Source organism: Numida meleagris, chromosome 1 (assembly GCF_002078875.1).
Source record: "Numida meleagris isolate 19003 breed g44 Domestic line chromosome 1, NumMel1.0, whole genome shotgun sequence".
Taxonomy (NCBI): domain Eukaryota; kingdom Metazoa; phylum Chordata; class Aves; order Galliformes; family Numididae; genus Numida; species Numida meleagris.
In genome coordinates this window covers 102,646,359-102,670,508 of record NC_034409.1, presented here as the reverse complement: position 1 = coordinate 102,670,508, position 24,150 = coordinate 102,646,359, and the positions used below count along the sequence as shown (strand labels likewise).

General features: G+C 39.9%; 1 protein-coding gene across 4 annotated transcripts in view; it reads left to right on the top strand.

The window, feature by feature from the left end:
• Window positions 1–24,150, top strand: part of SCAF4 (SR-related CTD associated factor 4) — a 45,427-nt gene extending 21,277 nt beyond the window's left edge. For all 4 annotated transcript variants that reach the window (XM_021404227.1, XM_021404206.1, XM_021404217.1 and 1 more), the window contains 12 exons: window positions 238–346; window positions 698–865; window positions 2,167–2,252; window positions 3,673–3,863; window positions 5,670–5,770; window positions 6,682–6,795; window positions 7,489–7,645; window positions 8,971–9,125; window positions 14,369–14,531; window positions 14,652–14,732; window positions 14,832–15,020; window positions 22,946–24,150. In XM_021404227.1, the coding sequence (XP_021259902.1) occupies window positions 238–346; window positions 698–865; window positions 2,167–2,252; window positions 3,673–3,863; window positions 5,670–5,770; window positions 6,682–6,795; window positions 7,489–7,645; window positions 8,971–9,125; window positions 14,369–14,531; window positions 14,652–14,732; window positions 14,832–15,020; window positions 22,946–23,787 (2,356 nt within the window). In that variant the 3' untranslated portion in view covers window positions 23,788–24,150. The remainder of the gene's footprint in view (window positions 1–237; window positions 347–697; window positions 866–2,166; window positions 2,253–3,672; window positions 3,864–5,669; window positions 5,771–6,681; window positions 6,796–7,488; window positions 7,646–8,970; window positions 9,126–14,368; window positions 14,532–14,651; window positions 14,733–14,831; window positions 15,021–22,945) is intronic.

Genomic DNA, 24,150 nt, shown 5'->3' with positions numbered 1-24,150 from the left:
TATGTAGCATTTCCTGAAATGTTAAAGGACCGTTCTTACAATGGAGAAAAAGAAGACGTTCTTTATTCTTCTGATTGGTTTTGTTCTCACTGTTTAGAGAGAAAATGGTATCATTATAAAGATAAATTTTCTAAGTTCAAAGCAATACTGTGTAAGTGTACATAGTAATACGTAAAAGAAAAACAAAAAAGTCTGTATGTCTGCTGACTTGTCTCACCAAAATATTATTGTTTTTAGTGGTTTTGCAGGAGAAGGTATACAACAGCCAGTATTTCCTCAGCTCCCAAATATGGATCCTTTTCAGCAACGAATGATGGGAATGCAACAGGATCCAATGCGTCATCAGGTAAGTTAAGGGTTTTTTTAGTTGCTTCTTTATCTGTTACGTCTTGAGTTTTGTCATTTCCTTTGATGAAGAAGCAAGGAGGTCGTGTTTCTGTTAGTGAAAAGTGAATATGACTTAATTTTCCAACTGTTCCGGAAAAGATAATTTTGTTGTCTGTTCTAGTCAAGCTTTGGAGAATTTGATATATTTATATATTTAAATATATATAATTGCTTGACCTACTTCGTCTTTCTCAGACTTCTGGTCTTCCATTGTGACTTTAGAGCAGAGAGACAGTTTTACTTCTAGCAGACTAGAAAGGCTAATATAATTTTTTCATAACTGGAGGTTTTTGTTCTTTGTTCTTCAAAGGTCCCACTTCCTCCTAATGGACAAATGCCAGGTTTTGGTCTCCTTCCTACCCCTCAGTTTCCACCCATGGCTCAGCCTGTGATTCCGCCAACGGCTCCTGTGCAGCAAACTTTTCAGACTCCTTTCCCAGTACAGAGTGAATCACACATGCAGAAAACACATCAGCAGGTGAGGACCCCCTGCAATAAATAAGTTCTTAACTTACAGTGCTCTAATACTTGTCTTTAGGGAGGGGAGATTTCATGATAACTGTGTCCAGAGGTGGCTGTGAGGGTTGCTCATCTGAGAGAAAGATGGATAGCAGTAGTGCTACACGATGAGTTTGGTACTTCAGGAATCTAGCAAAAAAAGTGTGTGTATGCTGTGTGTTTCTTTCTGTGACAGATCTGGGCTTGCATTTTGTCGACTGTCTTCTTGCTTCTCCTCATTCTCATTTCCTGTTCATGCTTCAGGAGTTCTAACAATGCAGTCCCATTCGGGAGAGTAACAGTTGGGAAAATAAAATTTTTAAGAACTCCGTAGATCTGTCAAATAGAGAAAATGAACTCAGAAGTCTGTAAAAGTTCTAGTAAATAAAATCACAGTATATTTATCCACCTCTCTCCTGTTTTGAAGATTTTGGAGGGTACTGCTGGGAAATGTTTAAATGAGAAAATAATACCAAGCTGGACTTTTATGGCGAATTGTGACGTGACAAGTTCTATAAGTAGTTCTTGCTTCCCACTTGGAGTAAAGGGATGATTCTCAAGATAATCTTCATAGTGTGTTAGTCTTGAAGTGTGTTGGTTTAGTAAATTCTACGAGGTTACCGGGTTACTTTTTCAGATGTTCCCTGCCAGGCTTGCATCATGAAGACTATTTAAAGCTTAGGCAGGATGCAGTATGTTTTGGAATGGGAAGCTAGAGATGACTTAGGGTAGGAAGGAACAGCCGTGCCGAGTTTTTTTTCTTTATACACATACATTTTAAGCATGCTCTTGCATTTTAGGTATTGTTTTGATGGCTTTATTGCTTCATTCCTCAAATGTATTTTATTATGATTCACTTACATATATGGCTTAAAGTACTCTCCTGTAACATCTTGGAGAAAAGTTTTCCAGCAGGTGTTACGTTATCTGTAAATTTGAACATAGAGCAGGATCGTCTGGCTGACTTTACCATATTCTTGGGGCGTCTGTACAGTGCTGAAATTAACAAAAATGTGGAAAAACAATTTACAAGTTGAAGATATGGATTTTTCTAAATTATTTTTACTATATTTTCACAGTGGTTGCCTTAATTTGCTTTCAGACTTTCTCTATTGGTTACTGTACTAGTGCTGAAGGTTCTGAGAAGAATTGCATTACATTTTATTTTCACATATGTGACTATTCAGTGTAATATTAATACTCTTATATTACTCAATCTAGGCACAAAATGAGATAAGATACAGTACTGACCTCTAACACCAGTCAAACTTAATATTTTAGAACATGGAAGTGGAACAGCCACCTATTCAAGAAAGAAAACGACATGTTTCTGACAACAGAAAGTCAAGATCTAGATCTGCATCAAGGTAAAAATGACAATCTCTTTTTATTTTGTGAGGTTAAGTATTGTGTCAAGTATGAGATTTTACATAAGGAATGTAAGTGTATCGTGTCCAAAAATGGCAAAGTGCTTTATGCATTCTGAGTGCTGAGAAGAGCTAGGCTGATGGGAGCTCAGAGAATCTGTTTCTGTGCTGCCAGATCTGCTCTGTGGGGTTGGAATTTCTGTGAGACAACAGTAAATAGCTTGGAGACAAGCTAATTCCTCAGACTGTTGCTGGAGTTCATTTTCAGTGCCATAGAACTTACAGTCTTGTTACCCGTATTTTGTGCTGGCTTTGAGTGCCCTACTCAGCATGCTTACTTCGAGGCTGCTTCTTGGAAGTGCCTATGTGCTGTGTTGGTTGGATTCTGTTAGCAAATGCCAAAAGATGTTTAGCAGCAGAGTCCCTTTTTGATTTAATTCCCAGATTACTTAAAAGAAATTAATGTCTGTTTATGATTCCATGTGTGGACAACACTTGTGAAATTTCTTGGTGGAGGCAAAGCCCTCAAGAGTTTTAATGGAACTCCCCTTCTGGAAAGGGAATAAGAACAAACAAACAAAAAAGACCTTTCCAACTTCATACCTCTCAGGGAAGACCCATGTATAAGTACAGCTTAATGTTGCATGTACTTTTGTGCACGGGTAACAAGAAGCAGAGTAGTGACTCTCAAGACTTGCAAACCTCTGAAATCCATCTACCTTCCAAGGGAAATGAGGTATCTATACAGTTTTCTTCTATCAGTGGAGAGTAACTTATGATACTCCCTAAGTTTAAGGGAAGCAGAATGTGATTTAGATTTTGTCTCTCCTCTAAAGATGTTTTTCTTATGAAGAGATCTGCGATTCTGTCTACTCTGGGATCTTGCCTGTCACAGAGCCGGTATTTTCCATGTCTCAGCAAATCAGGCTCTGGTATCAAAGCAAAGTCATCTACCCTAGACAAGAGTCCTCTCTTTTGCCCAGCTTTGTACTGTTTCTTTAAAGGTTTCCTCTCTTTTCCGGACAATGACTTGTTTAGAACTCAAACACAACATAAAGTATAATTGCACTGGTGGTATTTATTTTTGATCTCTTCTAGCCATTCTACTCTAAGAGCAATAAAAATTTGCCTCGTTTAAGCAGATGACATTTTTTTCTATTTTAATGTGGATATCGTATTGATACTTGGCTTCAATACAAAAATAATATCAGAAATGGAAAACAATTAGCGTCAGCCGGTGTGCTTTAATTAGTTGCTATAGTAATATACTCTAGTTCTAAATGAATGTGAGTGACCATGGATTTATTTTTTTAATGACGAACTCATGGCTGGTTATTTAAACTGACATCTGAAGTAGTTATCCATCTGTAAAAGTCTGGGTCAGAAGGACTGAATATAAATTGTTCCTGGTTTAAACTAGGTCACCTAAAAGGAGACGTTCGAGGTCTGGCTCCCGCTCTCGAAGGTCACGTCATCGTCGATCTCGATCACGATCCAGAGATAGGCGCCGACACTCTCCTAAGTCTCGATCACAAGAAAGACGTGAACGTGAGAGGGAGAGAGAGCGCAGATCAAAAGGCCTTCCTCAGATCAAATCAGAAACTGTTAGTGGTGAGTTTGCCTTTTCTGTGTATTATTGCTGTAACCTTGAAGTTCTGGTAGTACCATTTTTCAGATGCTCACGATCTTCGTGGTTCACGCATGGATTTTTTTTTTCATGTGTGTCCAATATGAATTTTTTTTAATGAATTTTTAGAGTTCTGTAAAGTTGAAGATCCTGTAGTGGATACTATGCCTAAGTAAAATGGAATACTAGCAGGACAAACTTAGTTATTTTAGAAAAACTGCAAATGGCTGAAGAAGCTACTCTACTTAGACTTACTTGTTTAACTTAATGTTGACCAGTCCATTTACCTTTAGTATACGTCTTTTCCAAAAACATACTAGAGACAGCTCAATTAAACTTGAAGAAACGTATCCTAGGTTGTCCCTCTTGGTTCCCTGGCCAGTTGAAGACAACAGATGGCTTAGTGCCACTTGGAGTATTTTATCTGATTCCAATCCATCTTCTCTCTGTCTTTTTTTCCTGTGTTTCATGCTATTTGATAATGCTCTCCAAGACTCATCCGTACTAAACAGAAATAAATTGTACTGAATTATTTTCTGAACTATTTTGAAGTTGGTGAGAATTAAATGCATTGCGTGCCAGAACATCCTGATGCTCATAAGAGGCAGTTGGGCCTTCTTGGAATATCTCCAAGTCAGAAATATTTTGATTGTAAAATAGAAAAATTTTAAACACTATGTTTTTCTTTTCTTTCCTTCAAAATGTACAAAGTAAAGCAAATTGAACAACAGGAATCTGAGCACATGATTATGATTTTTTCTAATGATCCAGTGTTGTGCATCTCTCAAATCTGAAGGGGAGCTTTGACCTGGAAAGCACAGGCTAATGTTATTCTTAAAGAAGCTTGGCTTTGTGGGAGTTCATAGACAATATGTAGTAGCTGTCTTCTAGATATTCTTGGGGCCATCAAATAGAATGAAGGCATTCTTTTCGATATAGAAGGGACAAAAGATATGAATCTGTAACTAGTCAAAACCTGGTGTTATGACAGTAGTATTAATAGCTATTATTTTAAAGGATTTAATGGCAATGGTGTAAGATAGTGTTTTGCCAACGCCTCCCCCAGATTGCTAACCTAAAAAGCATTATATGACAATTTTGTATCACGTAGAGGGAATACACAGGTGAGTACTGAATGTTGCTTTAGTACTCTTGAAAGAATGTATTACTTTGTGGTTGTCTGCTGCTTTATTACCTCTGAGGATGAAGCAAAATAAGCATGTTGCTTGCTTTTCTTGAGGCTAAAGAGGGTAAAAATTCTGCTACTCACGGTAGTTTGTCACTGCGTTCTGGAGGAGAGCCTGCACAGCAAGGAGTGTGTCACTATAAACAGTCTAATTATCACTGTGCTGATAAGTACAATTTATAACTTGGGACGCTGGCCCAAAGCTTGGATTTCATGCTAAGCGGAGTGAGTTACCTTGCTGTAAAATATCTGTTGCATGTATGAGGATATTTCAAGGAGCAGTCTTAGCAGCAAAGCATATTTTTCCTTATTATAATTACATGCAGAGCTTATCAGAATTTGCCAGTCATTTTAATAGAGGTTAACTGGACAGCTTCTTAGTGTGTGCATCATAACAATGGTTTCGATGCCGTGGTTAATTCAGCTCTGGGCAGGCAGAGAAAGAGGCCTTGCCAATACTCCTAAAGATAGTATCTTATACTAGCATACTTTTCTCCTTTGGATGTCATAACTCACTATTTTAACGTGTCTGTTTTGACATTTTGGCTTGTGAAATAAATGTTTACGAGTGCTCTTACGGTCTTTGCTAACTCTTTGATTGTAGTTTGTAGTACTACACTGTGGGTAGGACAACTTGACAAAAGGACTACGCAACAGGATGTTGGAAGTCTCTTGGAGGAGTTTGGCCCAATAGAATCAATAAATGTAAGTATAGATGTTTCAATGCAAGCCTAGACTTCAAAAGCACTTTTCAGACTGTTTCAAGTTAGCTTTATTTTTAATACATTACAAAGATTGAAGGGCTGTCATTGCCTTTATGATTGTGTTTTCTAATGTGAAAATTCATTTGTCCTCTCATTTGGAAAGAAAAAAAAGGCAGTTGCTTGCTATTTATGTATTAAAAAAGCCTTTGGGATAATTTTATGGATCACCCCTGTTTTCATAAAATTCACACTTTTTCTAGAGGGAATGGAATAAGAAAGGGTCATTGAGTTCCTTGTCTGCTCCATTTTATTGTTTGACAGTAGGAATGTAGAATCTCAGCTGGTGGTCATTTGTTTTGTTCGTTTCTGTTCTGTCATTTTAGACATAAACATAGAAAACCAGGATTATGTAGTTTTATTAAGGATGTGTATATATATGTGATAGTGGAATTTTATTTAAACAAAATATGTAGCTGATTTTCTTGCTGTTTTGTGAAACAGAATTGAAGCTTTTTTTCTCAAATTCTTTGCATGTAATAAGAATGGTTACAAAACTGCAGATAAAACAGTGTGAAGGTACAGATGGCGATTGTGGTATTTGGAATAAAGCAGGGGTGTTAGTGTATCTTGTTTCTTCAACAGATTTACTAATTCTGAGGCCATAGTACTTCTGTGAACAGTGTTGGCCAATTTCAAAGATTAAATATGCAACAGGAGTCCATATTCTCAATTAGAAGCATTTATTTCTGGAAGATGCTGGCTGTTCTAGCCTCTTAAACTAACATCCTCCTTCGTACCTAGTAATCCTTCTTGTAACACCAGCTGATGTTCCAGTTTTCTGTAATTTAACATTTGTATGTCGTTACCTGGTTACTGTTAGCACTCTTTTTTTTTTTCTTAAAATACAAACAGATGATACCACCGAGAGGATGTGCCTACATTGTAATGGTTCACAGACAAGATGCTTATCGTGCCCTACAAAAATTGAGCAGAGGCAACTTCAAAGTCAATCAAAAATCTATAAAGGTACTTCTTGGATAATGTTAAGCTGTTGTAATTACTACAACCTTTTTCATCTGTTCTAGATTTGTTGGTGTTTCGGACTGGTATATAGTCTGGATGTGGTATTCTCTAAATTTATGTGAATGAACCACTTTATTAATATGTATTATTCCTGTTCTGTCGTGTGATTAAAGGAACTTGTATCAGTTTCTCTGAAAAACTGCCAGCAACTGTGTAATTGGTGCAGTTCCATAAATGATGTTCTTCTAGTCATTCTGGTGGACGGTAACTGTGGTTTTCTTGTTGCTGCTTAATAGTCTAATCTATAATTAAACACAGTTACAGTCCTACAAAGAGTACTAATAATTAAGGAAGAACACATTAATTAGTCAAGTGTTTCCTTTTGCGGAACATCATATTCAAGAGTGAGACTGTCCCCTGAAGAGAAATAAAATTAATTATAGTGACAGGGGAACTCTGGAAAAAAACGCCTGTTTACATGTTTCCAAATCATGTGCCAGAGTCAAGCAGAGACGTAAGAACTAATTGTGCCTTTTAAAAAAAACCCTTCTGTTTTCAGAGTGTTTTTCCTGCTGTTTCAGTTAGAATACACTTGTTTGCTTTGTAGCTTTTTTTGGATGTGCTATTTTGTCATAACTGATAATTTAAACCATTAAAATGACAGCAGTACTAACTACATATATTTTTTTCTTCAAGATTGCATGGGCTTTGAATAAAGGAATAAAGCCAGATTACAAGCAGTATTGGGATGTAGAATTAGGTGTTACTTACATACCATGGGACAAAGTTAAGCCTGAAGATCTTGAAAGCTTCTGTGAAGGTGGAATGTTGGACAATGAAACTCTTAGTCCAGGTAAAGTACTGCTGCTACTTTAAATGCTTATAAAAAAGCTGTCCTTCATACTGATGCAGTGAAAATGGTATGGTTGACTTTTCTGACTCTGAGGTGCGTATAAAGTGAAATGGCTTAAGAAATGCAAAATGTGCAAACCATAGATCAGAGACTGGTTGTAGGCAGTTAATGGCAGTCCCCATCAGGGATTGAACAGTTGGATTACCAGAGGTTGAGCTGAAGCTGCACTTGGACACCTGATGAGCTGTGACTCGACGTTGCCACTGATAGTGATCAATGTTGGAAACTGCTCCGTAGTCTAGAACCTGGTTCCCCTCTAGTTTGTGTGAGCTATCCATAGCAAAGGAGCCTGTCTTTGGAGTACGTGTGTAGGAATTTATCTGACAGCAACTTTATGATTTCTGTAAAAAGTGCCTTTTGTTTTCATACTTAGGGTCGGTTCCATTAGCGAGTCTTGTATTTATCTTGACCTAAACAGAAATCTTGTTTTATTGTAAGCAGTGAAAATACCAGGCTTCTGTGATTGTATTAAGAAAATTACACCTGTTCAGTATTAGCAACTTAATCACTGACAGGCTTCAAATCAACACAGAATTGCTATTCTGCTGGCTGTTGTGATTTCTAAAAGTAGCATTAAATGAAAGCAATACTTAAAAATTGAAATTGCCTTAGGCTTCTGGTGCACTAGACTACTGTGTTGGTTTTAACAGTGCAGCCATTGTGTGGTGTTCTGTTTCACTACTGAAACATTTCAGGATTTTGTCATTCTGTCAAATTTGCCCTAATTCAGACAGTTACTACTTTAAATAGTAGTATGCTTTCATGATAAATAGGTGTAAGTTGAATGTGTTTTTAAACTGACATCTAACATTTTAAACATAACCTCAGGTGTTCCAGTGCTCAGTTCCCCATAATGCTTGTTCTCTGATCTCTTTTTTCTACTTAGCTGTCTTTTCCCAAGCAAGTGGCCCAAAGCAGCCTTACTGTTTTTGTTACAGTCAATGTGTCAGAACGTGTAAATGCTGACAGTGCAAGGAACTGTGAAATACAATGAATAACTGATGAAATGAATAAACTTCATTGCCATTTTTCAGTGATTTGCTTTAATTGTGCTTGAAAATACTTGGATGTTTTTTCCCTAGAAACGTATTAAAATGTCTCGTAGCTCTGTGTTTTGTAGCTCATTTTCTGAGAAATTGTTTTAATGAGGTCATTTCTGTAAACATCACAAAGCGTATGGGTTTTACACGGTAGTATTTGACTACTTGTCAGCTTTTTCAGAACTGATAAACAACATATATGGTTGGTTTCTTCTTTCTGTATAGAGTGGAAGGGGATTCCCAAGAAGTCTGAAAATGAAGTAGCTCAGAACGGTGGCGCAGAAGCTACGCATAATGAACCAGTGTCACCTATACCTAAAGCTTTACCTGTTCCAATTCCCGTTCCCATGCCTGCACCAATTACAGTACCTCCTCCACAGGTGAGAGTCGCTTCCCATTTACTGTAGATATCTGAACAAAAACTTGGATAGTTATTCAGCGTGGCAATACGTACGTTAACAGAAGGGAGAAATTATGGTGAATTAACTTGATCATCTTGTGTGTGTGTGTCTTGTTGTTGTGCCTGCTTAAAAGCAATACCTGACTTTCTTTACTTAGAGGAGCAATACAGTCTAGTAGGAGAATGTTCCTTTGCTGCTGAGTCGCAGTGCCAATGGAAGACTTAAAAACCGTAAAATCCATTAAGGTTTGGATTGTATTTTGTGCCCAGCAGGAACAGGGAGTCTGGTTTGGTTTTCTTGAAGAAGGATGTAGTTTGCATGTACCAGGACAGCCCTTGGGACTGAATCAGCATGTGCTTGGTGGGAATGGTGGAGAATTTGCTCCAAAACCTCACTGTTGCCTTAATACTAATGTAGACAAGAGCATATGTGTGTCTGTCAAATACGTCTTTGAAGTCTTGTAGGACTGTACTTCTAATACTTATCGTCGCAATCTAAATAAATTATTACAGTTCATTTTTATTAATAGGGTGAAGCACATCACTGTCTTTTATGACTGCATTAATTTTTTTTGTGTTTTCCTAATTAGTTTTCCTTACTATTGATTTAACTCACCTGCAGATCTAAAATAGCATATTGCTTTCGTGTTTGTTGATGTTGTGTATGCTCTCTTTGAACAGCCCTTGGGATTTCCATGTGAAAAATTTCATATTCTGCCTTTGTTGTAACAGTAGTTCTTTAGTCATAATTGATGTTCATCTGTTAAAAGAATGCTGTCTGAAACTTTACCACTAGTTTAAGCAGCACGTAATAACAAGTATTCCCTTCAGTGCTTTACAGTCTATTTCTTTTAGCTTTACTTATTGACAGAAGAGTGTTACTAGTTTTATAGTAGTATTTTACTTCCTGTCACTGGTAAGATGATAGTATACGTTCTTCCAAATGGGAGAAAGTTTGAATAAAACTACTTTAAATCTTGAGAAATGTTATGGACTATAACATGGCGGACACTCAGAGAAGACCGAGAACTTGTGTCATTTGAAGATGCATATAATTTACCAGTTACTTGGTTTGAGAACATAGTATGTTGAGTTCTGTGTTGCGTTAACACAGAATTCCTTAAATGCTCCAAGACATTCTTAGTAAATGAATATATGAGTTAAATCTCAAATTTCAGAAAGCTTTAATAGCCATTAGCTGTAATTACCTTTAATTAGAATTAACTGTATCAAACACTAGTGTTTTTTTAATATTTCCCTTAAATCTATGCTGAGGAAGAAAGTATAAAGAAAAAAGTCACCCGGTTCTAGAACATAAGTGTGTCATGGTGGTTCATCTGTGCCTCACAAGCTTCAATGTTCTTTACCACGGCAAAGATATTTGCACCTTTGCAAACTCAGGCTAGGATTGGAGAACTGTATTTGGCCTTCACCTCTGGTTTTGCTTTGAACTGTTCTTCAGGCTGTGTTATGCTTACCAATTTATATTTTCTCGGGCACCATAAAATTAAAACAGTTTATTAATTTGTAAACAGTTCTAAAAACTTGCTAATGAGGTTCAGCTGTGACGATAGTAATGGTTAGTGGTAAAAGTAACATATGTTTAGGACTTTAAGATGTGGGGAGGCTGTTAAGAGTGTTGGTTAGCTGCTGTTTCTGTCCAGCCTGCAAGTGGACATCAACATAGTGATACCCAGTTGCTCAATCCATCCATTAGGTTGCACTCCTTTTAGCCAGGGTAAGTACCCAGTCCACCCTTGTTCCTCTGATCAGAAAAGCAGATTTGATATTTGTGAATATGTCAGAACAGGTTTGATGCATTGTCTTGTTTTGGGCTGTGGTAGTGAAGTGTAGGACTGCCTGATGGATACACCCAAACGACTCAGACTGATCGTTATTCCCATACCTTACTCTCCCCTCTTCTCACTTCTTGATCTTATTTTTGTTATAGTCATCCCTCTTTTTCTCTGTTCCAGGCTTGCATGAACTCTAGTCTAATTGATTCTCCATGTTGGTCCCTGATCTACATCTTATAGATGCAGATCTGCAACTTACGGTGCCATTACCTAAGTAATACTATCCTGTACGTTATTCTAGGAAATTGTTCCTTATGCACCATTGGCCTTGCAAGGTCCTTTTCCCTCTGACATTCCTCTTTCCGATTGTGAAGCGTGGCTGTTGTTTACAAAGTACCCTGCTAACCAGCTGCTGTGTCCAGCCATTCCTTACGGCACTGTCCATAACTTTTGTCAGCTTCTCACTTTGTTACCTGTTGTGTCCAGCAACTTCTCGTGCCATATCCAGTAGTTTCTTATATCCTGGTTAAGCCTGGTTAACAGCTCTGTGCCCTGCCTGCAGCCCTAACGTTGTCCCACTAAATGGTTGGGATCAGGAGGTGCTGCATCGCTCCTTTCTCTGCTAGAATCCAAACAGGCCTCCTGTGCATGGGCTGTGCACATAGGAGCCCTGCTTTGCTGGACCTTGCCTATGAGAGGTGTAACTGCCTGCAGACTGGCCTCTGGTTGTCAGTATCACTGAAACCCATTAATGTACGTATTAGCAGGGTGCTTAAAACCAGTAATGTCTTTTATGAGTGGTAGCTCCCATAGGTAAGTCTGGTTCTTTGGCCTGATAGCATGCACAGCATTTTTTGGCTACAGTTCCTGGGTTGTTGGCAAGATAGGTGGAATATTGTTGCTGTGTTGTGCCACTGGCATGAGCCCTTTTCTTGCCTGTAAATTCAGATCTCTGAGCTGTTGCTGAATCTGGTCCTGCTCCTGCAGGTCTGAGTAATACACCTCAGTGGTCCGCTCTGAGGGTAGGTCCATGTTTATTTTTAAGTCATATTGCAGTACTGAAGATGAAGTTTACCCTCAACAACCAAGAGAGAGACTTGTGTTTGTTAGTAACAATGATGCCAGTTGTGTTACTTGTTCACTGATAAGCTTTACAGGCAACTGGTGTTCCATTTTCTTAGCAAAGCTTGGTGGTACCCTACCAAAACTGCCATTTTTTTACAGTGAAGAATGGCTCAGGCTTTGCTAGGGTGATAAACTGAAATTTCTTGTGGCTGTCCTTACTGTAAGTTTCCCAGACCAGCCCCAAATCCACTTCCTTTGCTTAATGAGTTGTCATCCAGAAACAGCAGTCCAAAATGCTTGTACCTCCCAAACTTCCTGGCATATTACCGAGTACCACATGCTCCTCCTCCCTACAACTGGATGGATGTTGGACAGCTCCTCCATCATACACCCTTTACATTGAAACTGGCAGACTCCTCCTTGCTGGCCTTCCCAGTGGAGACTCCAGGTGCTCTTAAACAGATACTTACTTGTCTTGGAGCACAGATGTAGATTGTGCTGGGCCGGTGATTCTCCTTCAGTTCTCAGTCTGAGAGGTATACTTTAAAAAACAGCTGTATCTGGACACAAGCTAAACCCTGGGACGCGTTTGTTGAGATGCAGCACGATTTGCATTACAGTTATTGAGGGCTCAGTCACTCCAGTTTCTAACACTGCTAATAAAATACCATTTTTTCCCCAGTGTTTATCTCCCCATTAATAAAAGGTTTCCTCTGTAGCATTTTTGTTACTCATTTTTTTCCAGTCCACTAGCTATTGTTATGAAATTGTTCACCAGTCCTCTGTCCTTGTCTGTCAGTGTTTATTAGCCATTCTTTAACAGAGAAACTTTAAATTAGATATTATGATGTTTATGCACAGTTTTTTACTGCCTTTGTTTTTTTTTTTCCTTAAAGGAAAGATTTTTGCCACGTTACATAAAATCATGTTTTAGAGGGTTAATTTTTTGGGGGGGAGAGGAATAAGTAGAGCAGTTAAGCTTTGATAATTAGGTGTGAATATCCTCTAGTATCTACCTGAATGATTTTCCTTTGATGTTACTTCTGTTCTCATTCAGTCACAATTTTACTATTCATTATCCCTTCTGAAGCCATTCATAGTTTTCTCAGCTTTTCCCTATGTAAGGGCTGGCAGCACTTCACAAGTTTGCCCCTGTTTACCTTTACCTTGCTCAATTCTATCAGTTAAGTACATACCTATATCAACACATTTGTGCAATCAACAGTTCTATTGCGATGTCTATAAACAAGTTCAAGCTGTTTTTTTTCTGCAGGAGTGCCTGCAAATAAACAAAAGGACCTAACAAGACTGAAGTCATACTTTTTCTAAACCTTTAATGATGATTTAATGCAAGCACCTTTAGAATTACTCAGTATTAGCGTTCATCTAAGTAATATCAGCCCGATGTGGTATTCCTAGGTTGTGCTTGCCTACCGATTCAGTGTTGGCCTTGGAAAGTCCTTGTACCCAGAAGATCCCCAGGAGACCTTTCTGGTTATCTGTGCAGTTGGGCTGTTTTTCACGTAACAGTCCGTAAACCACCTACAGAGTCCAACCAACTATTAGTTGCCTGGCAACTTTTACCATCTTTGCAGGTTTAAGAACGTTTTACTTAGTTCACTCTAATGCCATTTTGTTTAATTCTGAGGATGGAACAACAAAGGCTTTCCCTTCTTTACACTAGAAATATATAAATTAGGCTGGGCCTTTGTGTACTAGTTCTGGAGTTTGATGCAGGCGAGTTAGTTACAGTCACTTAACTACACAGCTCTCCTTCACTTCAGTAGTCAAATTTTAAATGCAAAATGTATTTTGACTTTCCTTTTGATTCCTGCACATTTGGTGTAGCTTTTATAGTCAATTAGTAATTATGAGTGTAACAACCAATTTAATTTAAAACAGTTTTCATTCAGAAACTGCTTGATACATACCAGAATTGAAAAATTAAGGAAAGAAAATTCACTCTAATACAAACTCAGGTAGCAAAATGAGAAAAAAAAAAAAAAAAGGCTTTTAATTGATTCACATTTGCGGTTTAATAGTGCTTTGCGCCAGATGGTAAAATGAATTTCAGCTGCTGTGTAAAGTATGTATTTAGATGACTTGTCCTCATGCGTTAATAACAATTTAGCACAGAGAATCATTTTTTCTTTAACAACGGAGGCAAATGAGATCAGCGTTGATACTTTAAGTTGTAGGAGTCCTTTGACTGCTGTTACTTAAGCCACCTTGCTGCAAAGTAATTTAAGATAGCTTAAATTGTTTTAGTTTAACAGGCTAAACGTGGAAGAGAGTCCTCATCTGAACAAGGAATAACGCATTTGGTCTTGAGGTAACGTGTTTCCTTTTTTTTTTTCCTTAGGTTCCACCACATCCATCAGGTCCTCCTGTGGTTGGTGCGCTCCAGCCACCTGCTTTCACAGCGCCCTTAGGAATTCCACCTCCTGGATTTGCTCCCGGAGTGCCACCACCACCTCCACCTCCATTTTTACGACCTGGTTTCAACCCAATGCATTTGCCTCCAGGTATATTCATAGGGATATTAAGTATTTTAACCGTATACCAAATAATAGTATTTGCCATATAAACAGCACGGCTACGTGTTGGTAAATGATGTGTAGTGTTAACGCGTACATTTTTTATAGGCTTTCTTCCTCCTGGACCACCACCACCTATAACTCCTCCAGTATCTGTTCCTCACACTCCAGCAGTAAACATCCCAAACTGTAAGTGCCTAAATCCTGAACAAGCAATGGTAGAAGGAAGCTATCACGCGAGCAGAAAAGCTGACTTATTTTTTAATATGTCGCTGCATTGTTCCTTAGCTACAGCAGCTGGAGTAAATGAAGACACTACAAAAGATGCGTCTGTAGGAAATCCCATCCCAACAGTGGTTTCTGGATCCAGAGGGAATGCCGAAACTACTGATAGTTCCAAAATATATGCGACTGTTCCACCTCCTGTAGCACCTACTAATGTACCTGCTCCCGTCACCCAAGCTATTCCACTTCTTGGTAAGTTCGTTTTGTGTATATTCTTCTGTTTTATTGTCCTCTGAATTTATAGTACAATTTTCACATTGCTGCTGACTTAGTTAATAGTGAAGTGGAGCAGATTTCTTAAAATTGTTGAAAATTCTGTCCTTTTTGGCTTTTAAATATTTTTAAATACTTGATTTTACACACCAGAAGCAGTAAAACTTTATTACTCAACATTTCTTTTATAAACAAACAAAAAAGCCATAACGTTTAAGTTAGAAATAGAGGACAGAATGCCACGTTGTCTCCATTAACAAATGGAGGTTTTTACCACGTAGAAAATTAACTTAAAACATTTGTATGGCACATGAGCTGAGTTTTAGACTCAACGATTACATGTATAGAGGTTACTAGAAATTTATCTTTAGAGAAGAACAGTATATTTTTTAGTGTATTTTTTTAAATCTATGAGAATATGGTATGCTTTTTATGTATGGAATGAATGATTTTAATAAAATGGTTAAAAAAACCAACAAAACCAAGTTTTATTCAGTCCTGTAGTTCTACCGATTTTGAAACTTTTTACCGAGGTCTTACCTTAGAAGTGTCCTTTCATGTGTCACTGTCAAGAATACATACACTCAGAAAACATTTCCTACTGAGATTGTTATATTTGTGGTATTTTAGGTCTCTAAAATAGAGCCTGACAAGCAAATGGAAAACACAGCTTTAAGTGTTTTTCTGTCCAGAAATGTGCAGTGCATACTGCAAAACAACAAAAGATTTGTCTCCCTGAGTGCTTAACTGCTCCATCACTTTTGATGAATACATTTTCCAGTTGTGACTAGGGATTTCTGGATGCTTCATGTTAGAAACTCCAAATGAGAACTTTTTAAGGGGATTTTTCAAAAAGTGAAGTACCTCTTCTCTCTGAAAATCACTCTCTTTAAAATCGGATATCCCAACCCAGTGGCTGACTACTTATAGAGCACAGAAAGGTGTTGTTTAAGAAATAAAAAAATAAATATCTTGTGGTGACACCATGGGTTAAGAGAATTTGGTAATGATGAAGATTATCAGGTCATATATTTAAGACATTCCCCTCTTAATGACCAAATGAACTTTTTAGCAATTGTAATACAGTATTACCAATAAACTTCAATTATTATTGAAGCTTCACGGTATCTTTGTACAGTATAATTGGAACTTTTTATTCCAAGCCTTTGAAATGTGTGTGCAGTTTGCTGTATCGCTGTACACAGAACAAAAACATTTTGTAAAGAATGTTGGAGTGAAGTAAATGAAATACTTGTGTCCGTTAACTCAGGTGGTAGCTTTCTTCTTCTTACAAATTCAAGGAAGCTGAATTGGATAAATCTGAAATGGAAGAATTTGGCTTTATTTCTGTTAGCTTGTTTACTGAGTAGTCGAGGTGGATAAAGCTGTCCATGGGGTCAGAGTGACTTCTCTCCACAGTCGGTCTCATCAACAAGCAGATGGAATTTTTCTTCTTCTTACGAGATTGTCAGCTTAAGCATTAAGACAGACTTGCAAAGTAGACTTTAGGTAATAACTAAGAGGGCTCTGTGTTTCTTTAAGTAAATGCATTTTATGTTAATGGGCGTCTTATTTCAGGAAGTTAGAAAATCAAGGAGTTAGGTGAAATGCTTCCATCTTGACATTTCAGAGTTAAGGGCAGCTATTTGCCATCAGATGTACGATACAAGAAAATTAGTATCAGTCTTTTTTGCTTTTAAGTCTTTTCAGTAAGTTAACACCAGTGAAACACTTCTGTTAAAACCACCTCCATTCACTTAACAACGGAGTGCAACTCTGCACGTGGGAGTCCAGATGCGGTCTCCCTGTGAGCTAGAAGAAAACCATGACAGAGGTGATGCTTACTTCTATGCGTGCTGATCAGATTGCAAAGTGGCCCTTGAAGCCTTGAGCTCCCCGTCATCTGAATTCAAGAGCTGGCCAGGCTGCATCATCATTCCTTCCTTTTCACTCTGCATCAGGCTTCACTCCTAGGGAAATCAAAGCCTGGGAAATGGAGTGTGCTGAGGCTTCACTGTGTGTACGGGCATGAGATGCAGTCTACGTACACATGCCAGTCCCAGAGCCCAGAAGGACTAGCAGGCCTGACAGTCGCAGTGTAGCTAGAGTGCACAGTCTCGTACAGTCCAGCGGCGAATGACGTGGATGAAGTAAATGAGCAGGTACAGCATCACCCTCAGTTAGCCGTGGGGAAAGTGCAGGGGAGAGGAGTCGTGCTTCAGACTAATCAAACTCGTGTTTGCAAGCATATGGTTTAGCAATCTGAATATACGACTGATCGTGTGACTAGTTTCTCACGGAGTCCTCTTAAGCTGCTCCTTAACGTGCCCATGATGGGACTCTCCAAGCTGAGACAAAGAACGTGGAAGAAAGACTTGCTTGACAGCATCATGAAGTATGTCGGGAGGACTGCTTGGGGAAGTAGGGGTAAAGGGGCTTGAGTAGTTTAACAAGAAGAATGAAGAGATGGTCTTCGAATATTTGGGCAGGACAGAAGAACTTACCTCAGCAAGCTGAATTCAAGGAATGAAGATTGTTTTGAAGAGACTCAAATCTAAATTCAGTAACCTTGCTTGAGAATACCTTATGTAGACTGTACAAACACAGGAGCTCTCTTCTAATTTTTGTAACTTCAAAATGAAGTTTATCTTTCTGTTTGGTTTTCATATGGAAGATGTGTTACAAAGCAGTTCTAAATGGATGATTGTAAGATTTCATATGCTTTCTTAGTACTGTAAGTTACATTCTGTTTCACCTCCACTAATTTCATTTGTTCCTCCAATGTAATTCTTTCATCACTTCCAACAAAGACATGTTTGTGCTTCAGCGAGGTGATCTCTTGTGGACATTGTCTAATTTTTTTGGTGCTTATTTCTTAAAAAAAAAACAAAAAAAAAACAACAAAAAGCCACCTTCAGGTTGTTTTGATTTAGTTGTATCCTTGATCATATACACTGTTGTTACAGCTTCTTGTTCTTGATGGGAACAAGATTATCCAGATTGTAACTGGCTTTGTGAGTGTGTCCTTATATGTCACTTTTAAAATGATCTGCCAAGCAGATATTTTTAGATTCCTTTTACATGTACATACCGCAGAAAGTGACAGGCTTTATGTCATTTCTGATTTGCCATCTTGTTCTTAGTGCTGAGCAAATGCTGTAATGTGGACCAGTAATAAATTGCTGTCGCAGATGCTGTGTTGCAGATATCCAGATTGTGATCTATTACCTTGATTAAACGCACCATATTGCAGTTGGTAGGTTTTTGTCTAATGCTCTCTTTACTAAAATTTCTACAATGATAATTACATGTTATCGAAGAATAATACACCATAGTTCTCAGTGAGCTTGGTTTTCATTTCCTGTTCGTGCACGTGAACCACAGTTCTTTGCTCCCTCACTGGTTTGCTCTCCAGTAACCACGTGATCTTTTTGTAATCTGCATTAAATTATAAAAGACTGTGTACAGTTTTCTCTAAGCTCATCTGGATATTATCTATTACAAAGTGTGTATTGGGACCAAGGAGGTAGGAGCACTTTGTTAATACAGGTTATGAACAATGGTAAACCTAATGTGTTTCCAGACTTCTTAGGATAGCCCATTTTAAAAGCATAACGCTGTGTGCTTGCTAATTATGTATATGAATGTTACATTTCTAATACCACTGAATGGGAATTCAGAGGTATGGGAACATGAATTCCACAAATGGTGCTTGAGAATTGATCTTTGCCTTGATGAACCCCTTGACCGGAATCAGTATAGAGTTTATGTTGTATAAAGTGGGAATTTCAGAAGTCTTAACACCGGTAACCAACACTATACACATACATAGTTGGGCTCTTGCTTCTTTCTTTAAGCATCTTAAGTGAACAGAGGCAAACTCCTACTGGCTTCAGTGATGGGCACTGACTGTGTTGAAGAATGTCGGCATTTACAGCAAGCTATTTAGGGTGCGAATAGATATTTAGACTCTTAAATTTAGGCTTCTTTCTTTACATTCTTGACCTGCTCTTAAAGGGTTCTTCATGAAACACCAGAAAATGACACAAGAGATAAAACATTGTGTTTGGTACCTCTTCCAAGAATTTCTTGATACTATGTGATGTTCTGGTTTTAACATGCAAAATTGCCCACTGGAGAACAGTGGGAGAATTAATGTGGCTTGCAGAACTGCAGAATGTAGGCATCAGCCTCATCCTGAAACCTTAGTTTGCTGTTCTGCTGGATTCCTAAGCTTTTGACTTGGTGTTCTCATGTGTACTTCTATCCAACTTGACAGAGTTGTATGTGAAGGGAGGCTGTTAAGTGCAGATAACACCATTCCTCCACTTCCTTTCTGGTAACACATCTGAGAAGCAATTTAACAATTGTGAGATACTGTTATCACTTATAGAGCAGAGTTCTGTTTAAAAAAAAAAAAAAAGCCACACAACAAATGAGATGCCACACTCCTTTCCCATGTTAACATTTTTAACACTGCTAATTATCACAATGGAACGTGTCCAGCCAGAAGAGAAGATGATCAGGAATGGGATTACAGTGCCATGGCAGTCTTGCTTTTTACCTGATTATCAGTACAGTAAGGACACCTGCTGTGAGCTCTCTGGATAGAAGACACTCCTTCAGGACAGATGTAGCATTTGGGCCACGCTTTGTGAGTAAAGTGAAAGCAGGACAGTTTTGATGCTGGGTGGCTGTTCTTGCATCTCTGAGAACATTCCGGTGGTTGGGGATGGGGTCATCCTCAGAGGAGTTCTTCATATTTGTAGCGATCGGAAGGACCAACATGATGGAAAAGGCATTGCAGAAGTGGTGGAAGGACCAGCACAAGAGCAAGGTGCCACAAAGGTTGGGAAGTAGATTGCTCACCTGTATCAGAAGATTCTGGCTTTGCAGAGAAAAGCTTCCACCAAGGAGAGATCTCCAGATAGAGATCTTTCCTCAGTGGCAGTCAGCCCTTAAATGAGGCCTAAGAGGGGTGGAGCCAGGCTCCACCCCTTCGGGTCACACAGTGAATTGCCTTCACCTGTGCTCCCAGGGCTGACTGGGTCTTTCCTTCCAATCAGTGGTTCAGGCCATGACTTAGCAGTTCCCATACAATATTATAGGCTTCTCAAGTGCTGATGGCCTCTCCTTATGCATCACTGGTAAAACTCACAAAAAACGTTGTGAAAGCAATCTATTTTTTTAGACATTCAAAACAGAATTAACATATTAGGTGTAAGGTCTGAGGATGATGTATCACCAGCAATAAAAGCTATGTCTTTTAATAAGAGCCATGGTCAAGGCAGCTTAAACAAAGGAAGAAGCTGGTGAAAAGGATGGCTGGGGTGCCGTATCCGTAAACAAGAAGACCAGGCTAGCTACAAAAAGGCTTACAAGAGTGAGCCCATGAATAAAACAGAGGCTGGGGCAGATAAATTCCATCACTCGTTTGCACAGGTATGAGATGGTCATTCAGGAACTTAATTGCTTCTGTAAGAGCTGCTGTATTTTTCTTCAGGTTTGATAAACTGTTTACATTTTGCATACTGTCTTATGTAAAGCAGTAGAAGGCTTTAGATTTTGTCAGGCATTGCATGTGATCTGTGCTGCTAACTTTGCTGAACATCTTCAGTGAACTTGGGGGTATTTCTGGATGGCTCTTTTGGAGTAAATTTTTAATTAGTGCCTGATTTGTCGGCACGGAGAAGAAACTAACTGGTTTCTGCAGTGTACTCCAGCCTGGAAAGGTGAGGGGGCTTATTGAATACAAAAGGTGTTCCACTACATTAATGGTGCAGTCCAGATGGGAAGAGAATGACTTTCCAGAAAGCACTGTGCTGCTTCCATGCGTTGTTTTGTGTAGAAATATGGCTGAGAAATCAAATGGGCAGGTATGGTTTAATTCAGAAAGCTTATCTCACTTGCCTCATGCAGTCATAGCCCTCACCTCATCTGCTGCTGTAGAGCAGGAACGTGCCTATCCTCTTCAGCCCATTCAATCTTAGTTCTTCCTTTCTGCCTTATTTTTAAAATTCTGTGGAAGAATTTACTTTAAAATATCCCTGAATCTCAAAACTCGGCAAAATAAATTTCTTGGAAGGCACTGCTAGCCACGTGTCTGCCTTGCCAGATGTGTAGGACTGAGTCTAGGAGGAGCTCAAACAAGGTGGCAGGTAGCCCTAGTTACGAACCTGAGGGGGAAGGGGCCGCTTATCTTCAAAAGGAAAAAGAAAAACCCCAGACAAAAAGCAAGCTGTTGCTGGTGGATCATTGCTTTCAAAGAAGGTCACGTTTTAAGCCAGGTCTTAAAAGTGACTGCTTGGAGGGGAAGGTAAGATGGTACCATGGACTGGAAGAACATGCATCTCTTTGCTCCCTGAGGTTTACTGATCAGTGAAACGTAGTTTCCTTCTAACACCAACATGAAGAGCATTAAAAGGTTTCTGTTTAGATACGATGTTAGTGGAAGAAGCGGTGTAGTGACAGGGCACTAATTCTGCAGAAAGCTCAGGCTTGGCTGAGCTGCAGATGCTAAATAAATTAGCTGTGATGTCCAACTGGAAGGTGGGATGTCTGCACAATGGCATGTCTGCTCTGTTTTGCTCCAGGTGCAGTTGTCAGTGTGACGCTGCCAAGTATTTAATTTCAATATTAATTTACTTGGCTGGTTAGTATTTTAGTTTTTCCCAGGGGCAGTAGTTACAAACTTGCATGTAAGCTGCATCCAAACCTTTCATTTTTATTCATGTGTGTGGAAATAAAACAATTTTAATTTTGGAGTTTACTTTAAAAATGTCTGCATATACGTGCTCTCAGATGTATGGAGCTCTTTGGCAGGTAAATGGCTTGTGAGCAGAAATGCCTGGGGCTGACAGATCCAGTGTGAAAGGCAGAGGGCATGAGACAATAGTGTGGGTTGAACACAGGGGACGTGCATGATGAGCTGCACACGCTTAATGGTGCGAAGCACCCGCCTGCCCTCATACCCCTCAGCTTTCGGCCATAGCTCCTTGTGTTGGTGTCAGCAGGCTTTGAGGGGTTCCTCTTGTTCCTCTTAGGAAGATCATGCTAAACCAAGACTCCAGTACTCCAGAAGTAAAATGGAAAATAGTTGACGCTGGACATGTACTATGATTCTGTCCTAATCTAGTGCCTGATGTAGTGGGGGGCAGCCCTGCCCACACCAGGGGTTGGAACGGCGTGGTCTTTTTGAGGTCCCTTCCAACCTAAGCCATTTTATAATTCCATAAAAGATGGAAAACCGTTAAAAAAGAAAAAAAATCCAGGAACGACGTGTTGCATTTCCTTTTAGTTTTATGCTGCAAAATTAAACTTGCGTTACCAATTTTCTTGGGAAGGGTAGGTGGAACTGTGTAGCTCCCCGCTCCTTTCCCAGCCCTGCTCTGGCCTTAGCTCTCCTTCTGTCACTTAGTGCTGACTGCTGCCTGTCGTGCACTTGTTGGTAATCCAGCTGAAATTTCATGCATTTTAGCCAGGTATACCTTAACGGTGTTTATCACAGAGGAAGGTTCTAGAGCTAGCTGAAGTAGCACGTGTGTCTGTAACATGGAAGCCTGGGAAGCATAACCCATCAGGGAGGTGTTTGGTCAGCAGCCGAGGCAAGGCACGGAGTTGGTGTGGAGGAACTCCGACCTGCAAACCGTGATGGCTTCTTCACCAGGGCAGCCTTGAGGAGAAGGGAGCAGTCAGTGTCTGTCTCGGCAGTAATTGTTCGTAGCACAAAAGAAACTTCTGCTGAAGGACAGTGCTCTCTTGTCGGAGTGCAAACCAGCACGCGACACTTGGCAGACAGCTCTCCCCACACACCGTTCTTGCGTTACTCATTCCGTGAGACTTTCTGAACCTTTTGAAAATGAAGTTACTGTATTTTAATCTGTGCTTCCGTTTCTTTGCTTCAGGCACCCAAGGAGTCGCGCCGCCCCCGCCGGCCCCCGTCGTTGGCTTGCAGACTCCATCCACCGGCCTCCTGGGTGCCCGGCCGGGCTTGATACCGCTGCAGCGACCGCCAGGAATGCCACCGCCTCCTCTGCAGCGGTTCCCCTTGATGCCGCCGCGACACATGCCGCCCCACATGATGCACAGAGGGCCCCCGCCCGGCCCGGGGGGCTTCGGGATGCCTCCTCCCCATGGAATGAAAACCCCCTTCCCTCCGCCGGGCCACTTTGTGAGGCCCGGGGGGATGCCGGGAAGCGGGGGGCCCAGCGGACCCGAGGAGAACAGAGACGGGAGGCAGTTCAGGAACGACAGGCAGACGTTCACCCCTAACAGAGACCAGGAGAGGTTCGGAAGGAGATCTTTTGGCAATCGGGTAGAAAACGACCGCGAGCGCTATGGCAACCGCAACGATGACCGAGATCACGAGCGGCTTGGTAATCGCGACAGGAGAGAATGGGGGAGAAGAAGCCCCGAGCGCGATAGGCACAGGGACACGGAGGACAGAAACAGACGGTCCAGCGGACATCGAGACAGAGAGAGAGATTCTAGAGATAGGGAGTCTCGCAGAGACAAGGAAGAAAATCGAGGGAAGGAAAAACCCGAGGTGACAGACAGGGCAGACGGTGAGAAAAACCACGAATCTCACAGCGGCAAAATGGAAGACGCAGACGTTGTTTCAGAACTTCCTAAAGGAGAGTCTGAACCTTCAGGCGTAAAGCCTGAGGGAGAGTTAACATCTGAGGCTACCTCATCCGCGGAACAAGCTGAAAAGGATCTGAGCGCGGTCGCGGAGGCTCCTCGCTAGGGACTGGAACCTCAGCCGAGGACAGTGACATTTGTTGGAGTGTAGAGCTTTAGAGTTGTACAGTCTGCTGTATTATACTTGCTTCTGCTTCTATCAGCCCCTCGGTAGTTGGTGGGGAATTGTAAGCAATTTGATTGCTTCCCTTCTATTTAAAATAGCCACAACGTAACGCAAAAATACTGAAGATATGATTAAAATATTACCCATTTTTGCTGTAACTTTTTTAAAGTTTTGACTTTAAAAAGTTTACAAATCAGAAGTAGAAGTGCTTTCTATTTTTTTTTTAATTTAAGAAAAGGTAACGGTGAAAGCTCCTCAAAACAATAGGGATGTGTTTTTAATAAACTCTATTTTCGTAACAAA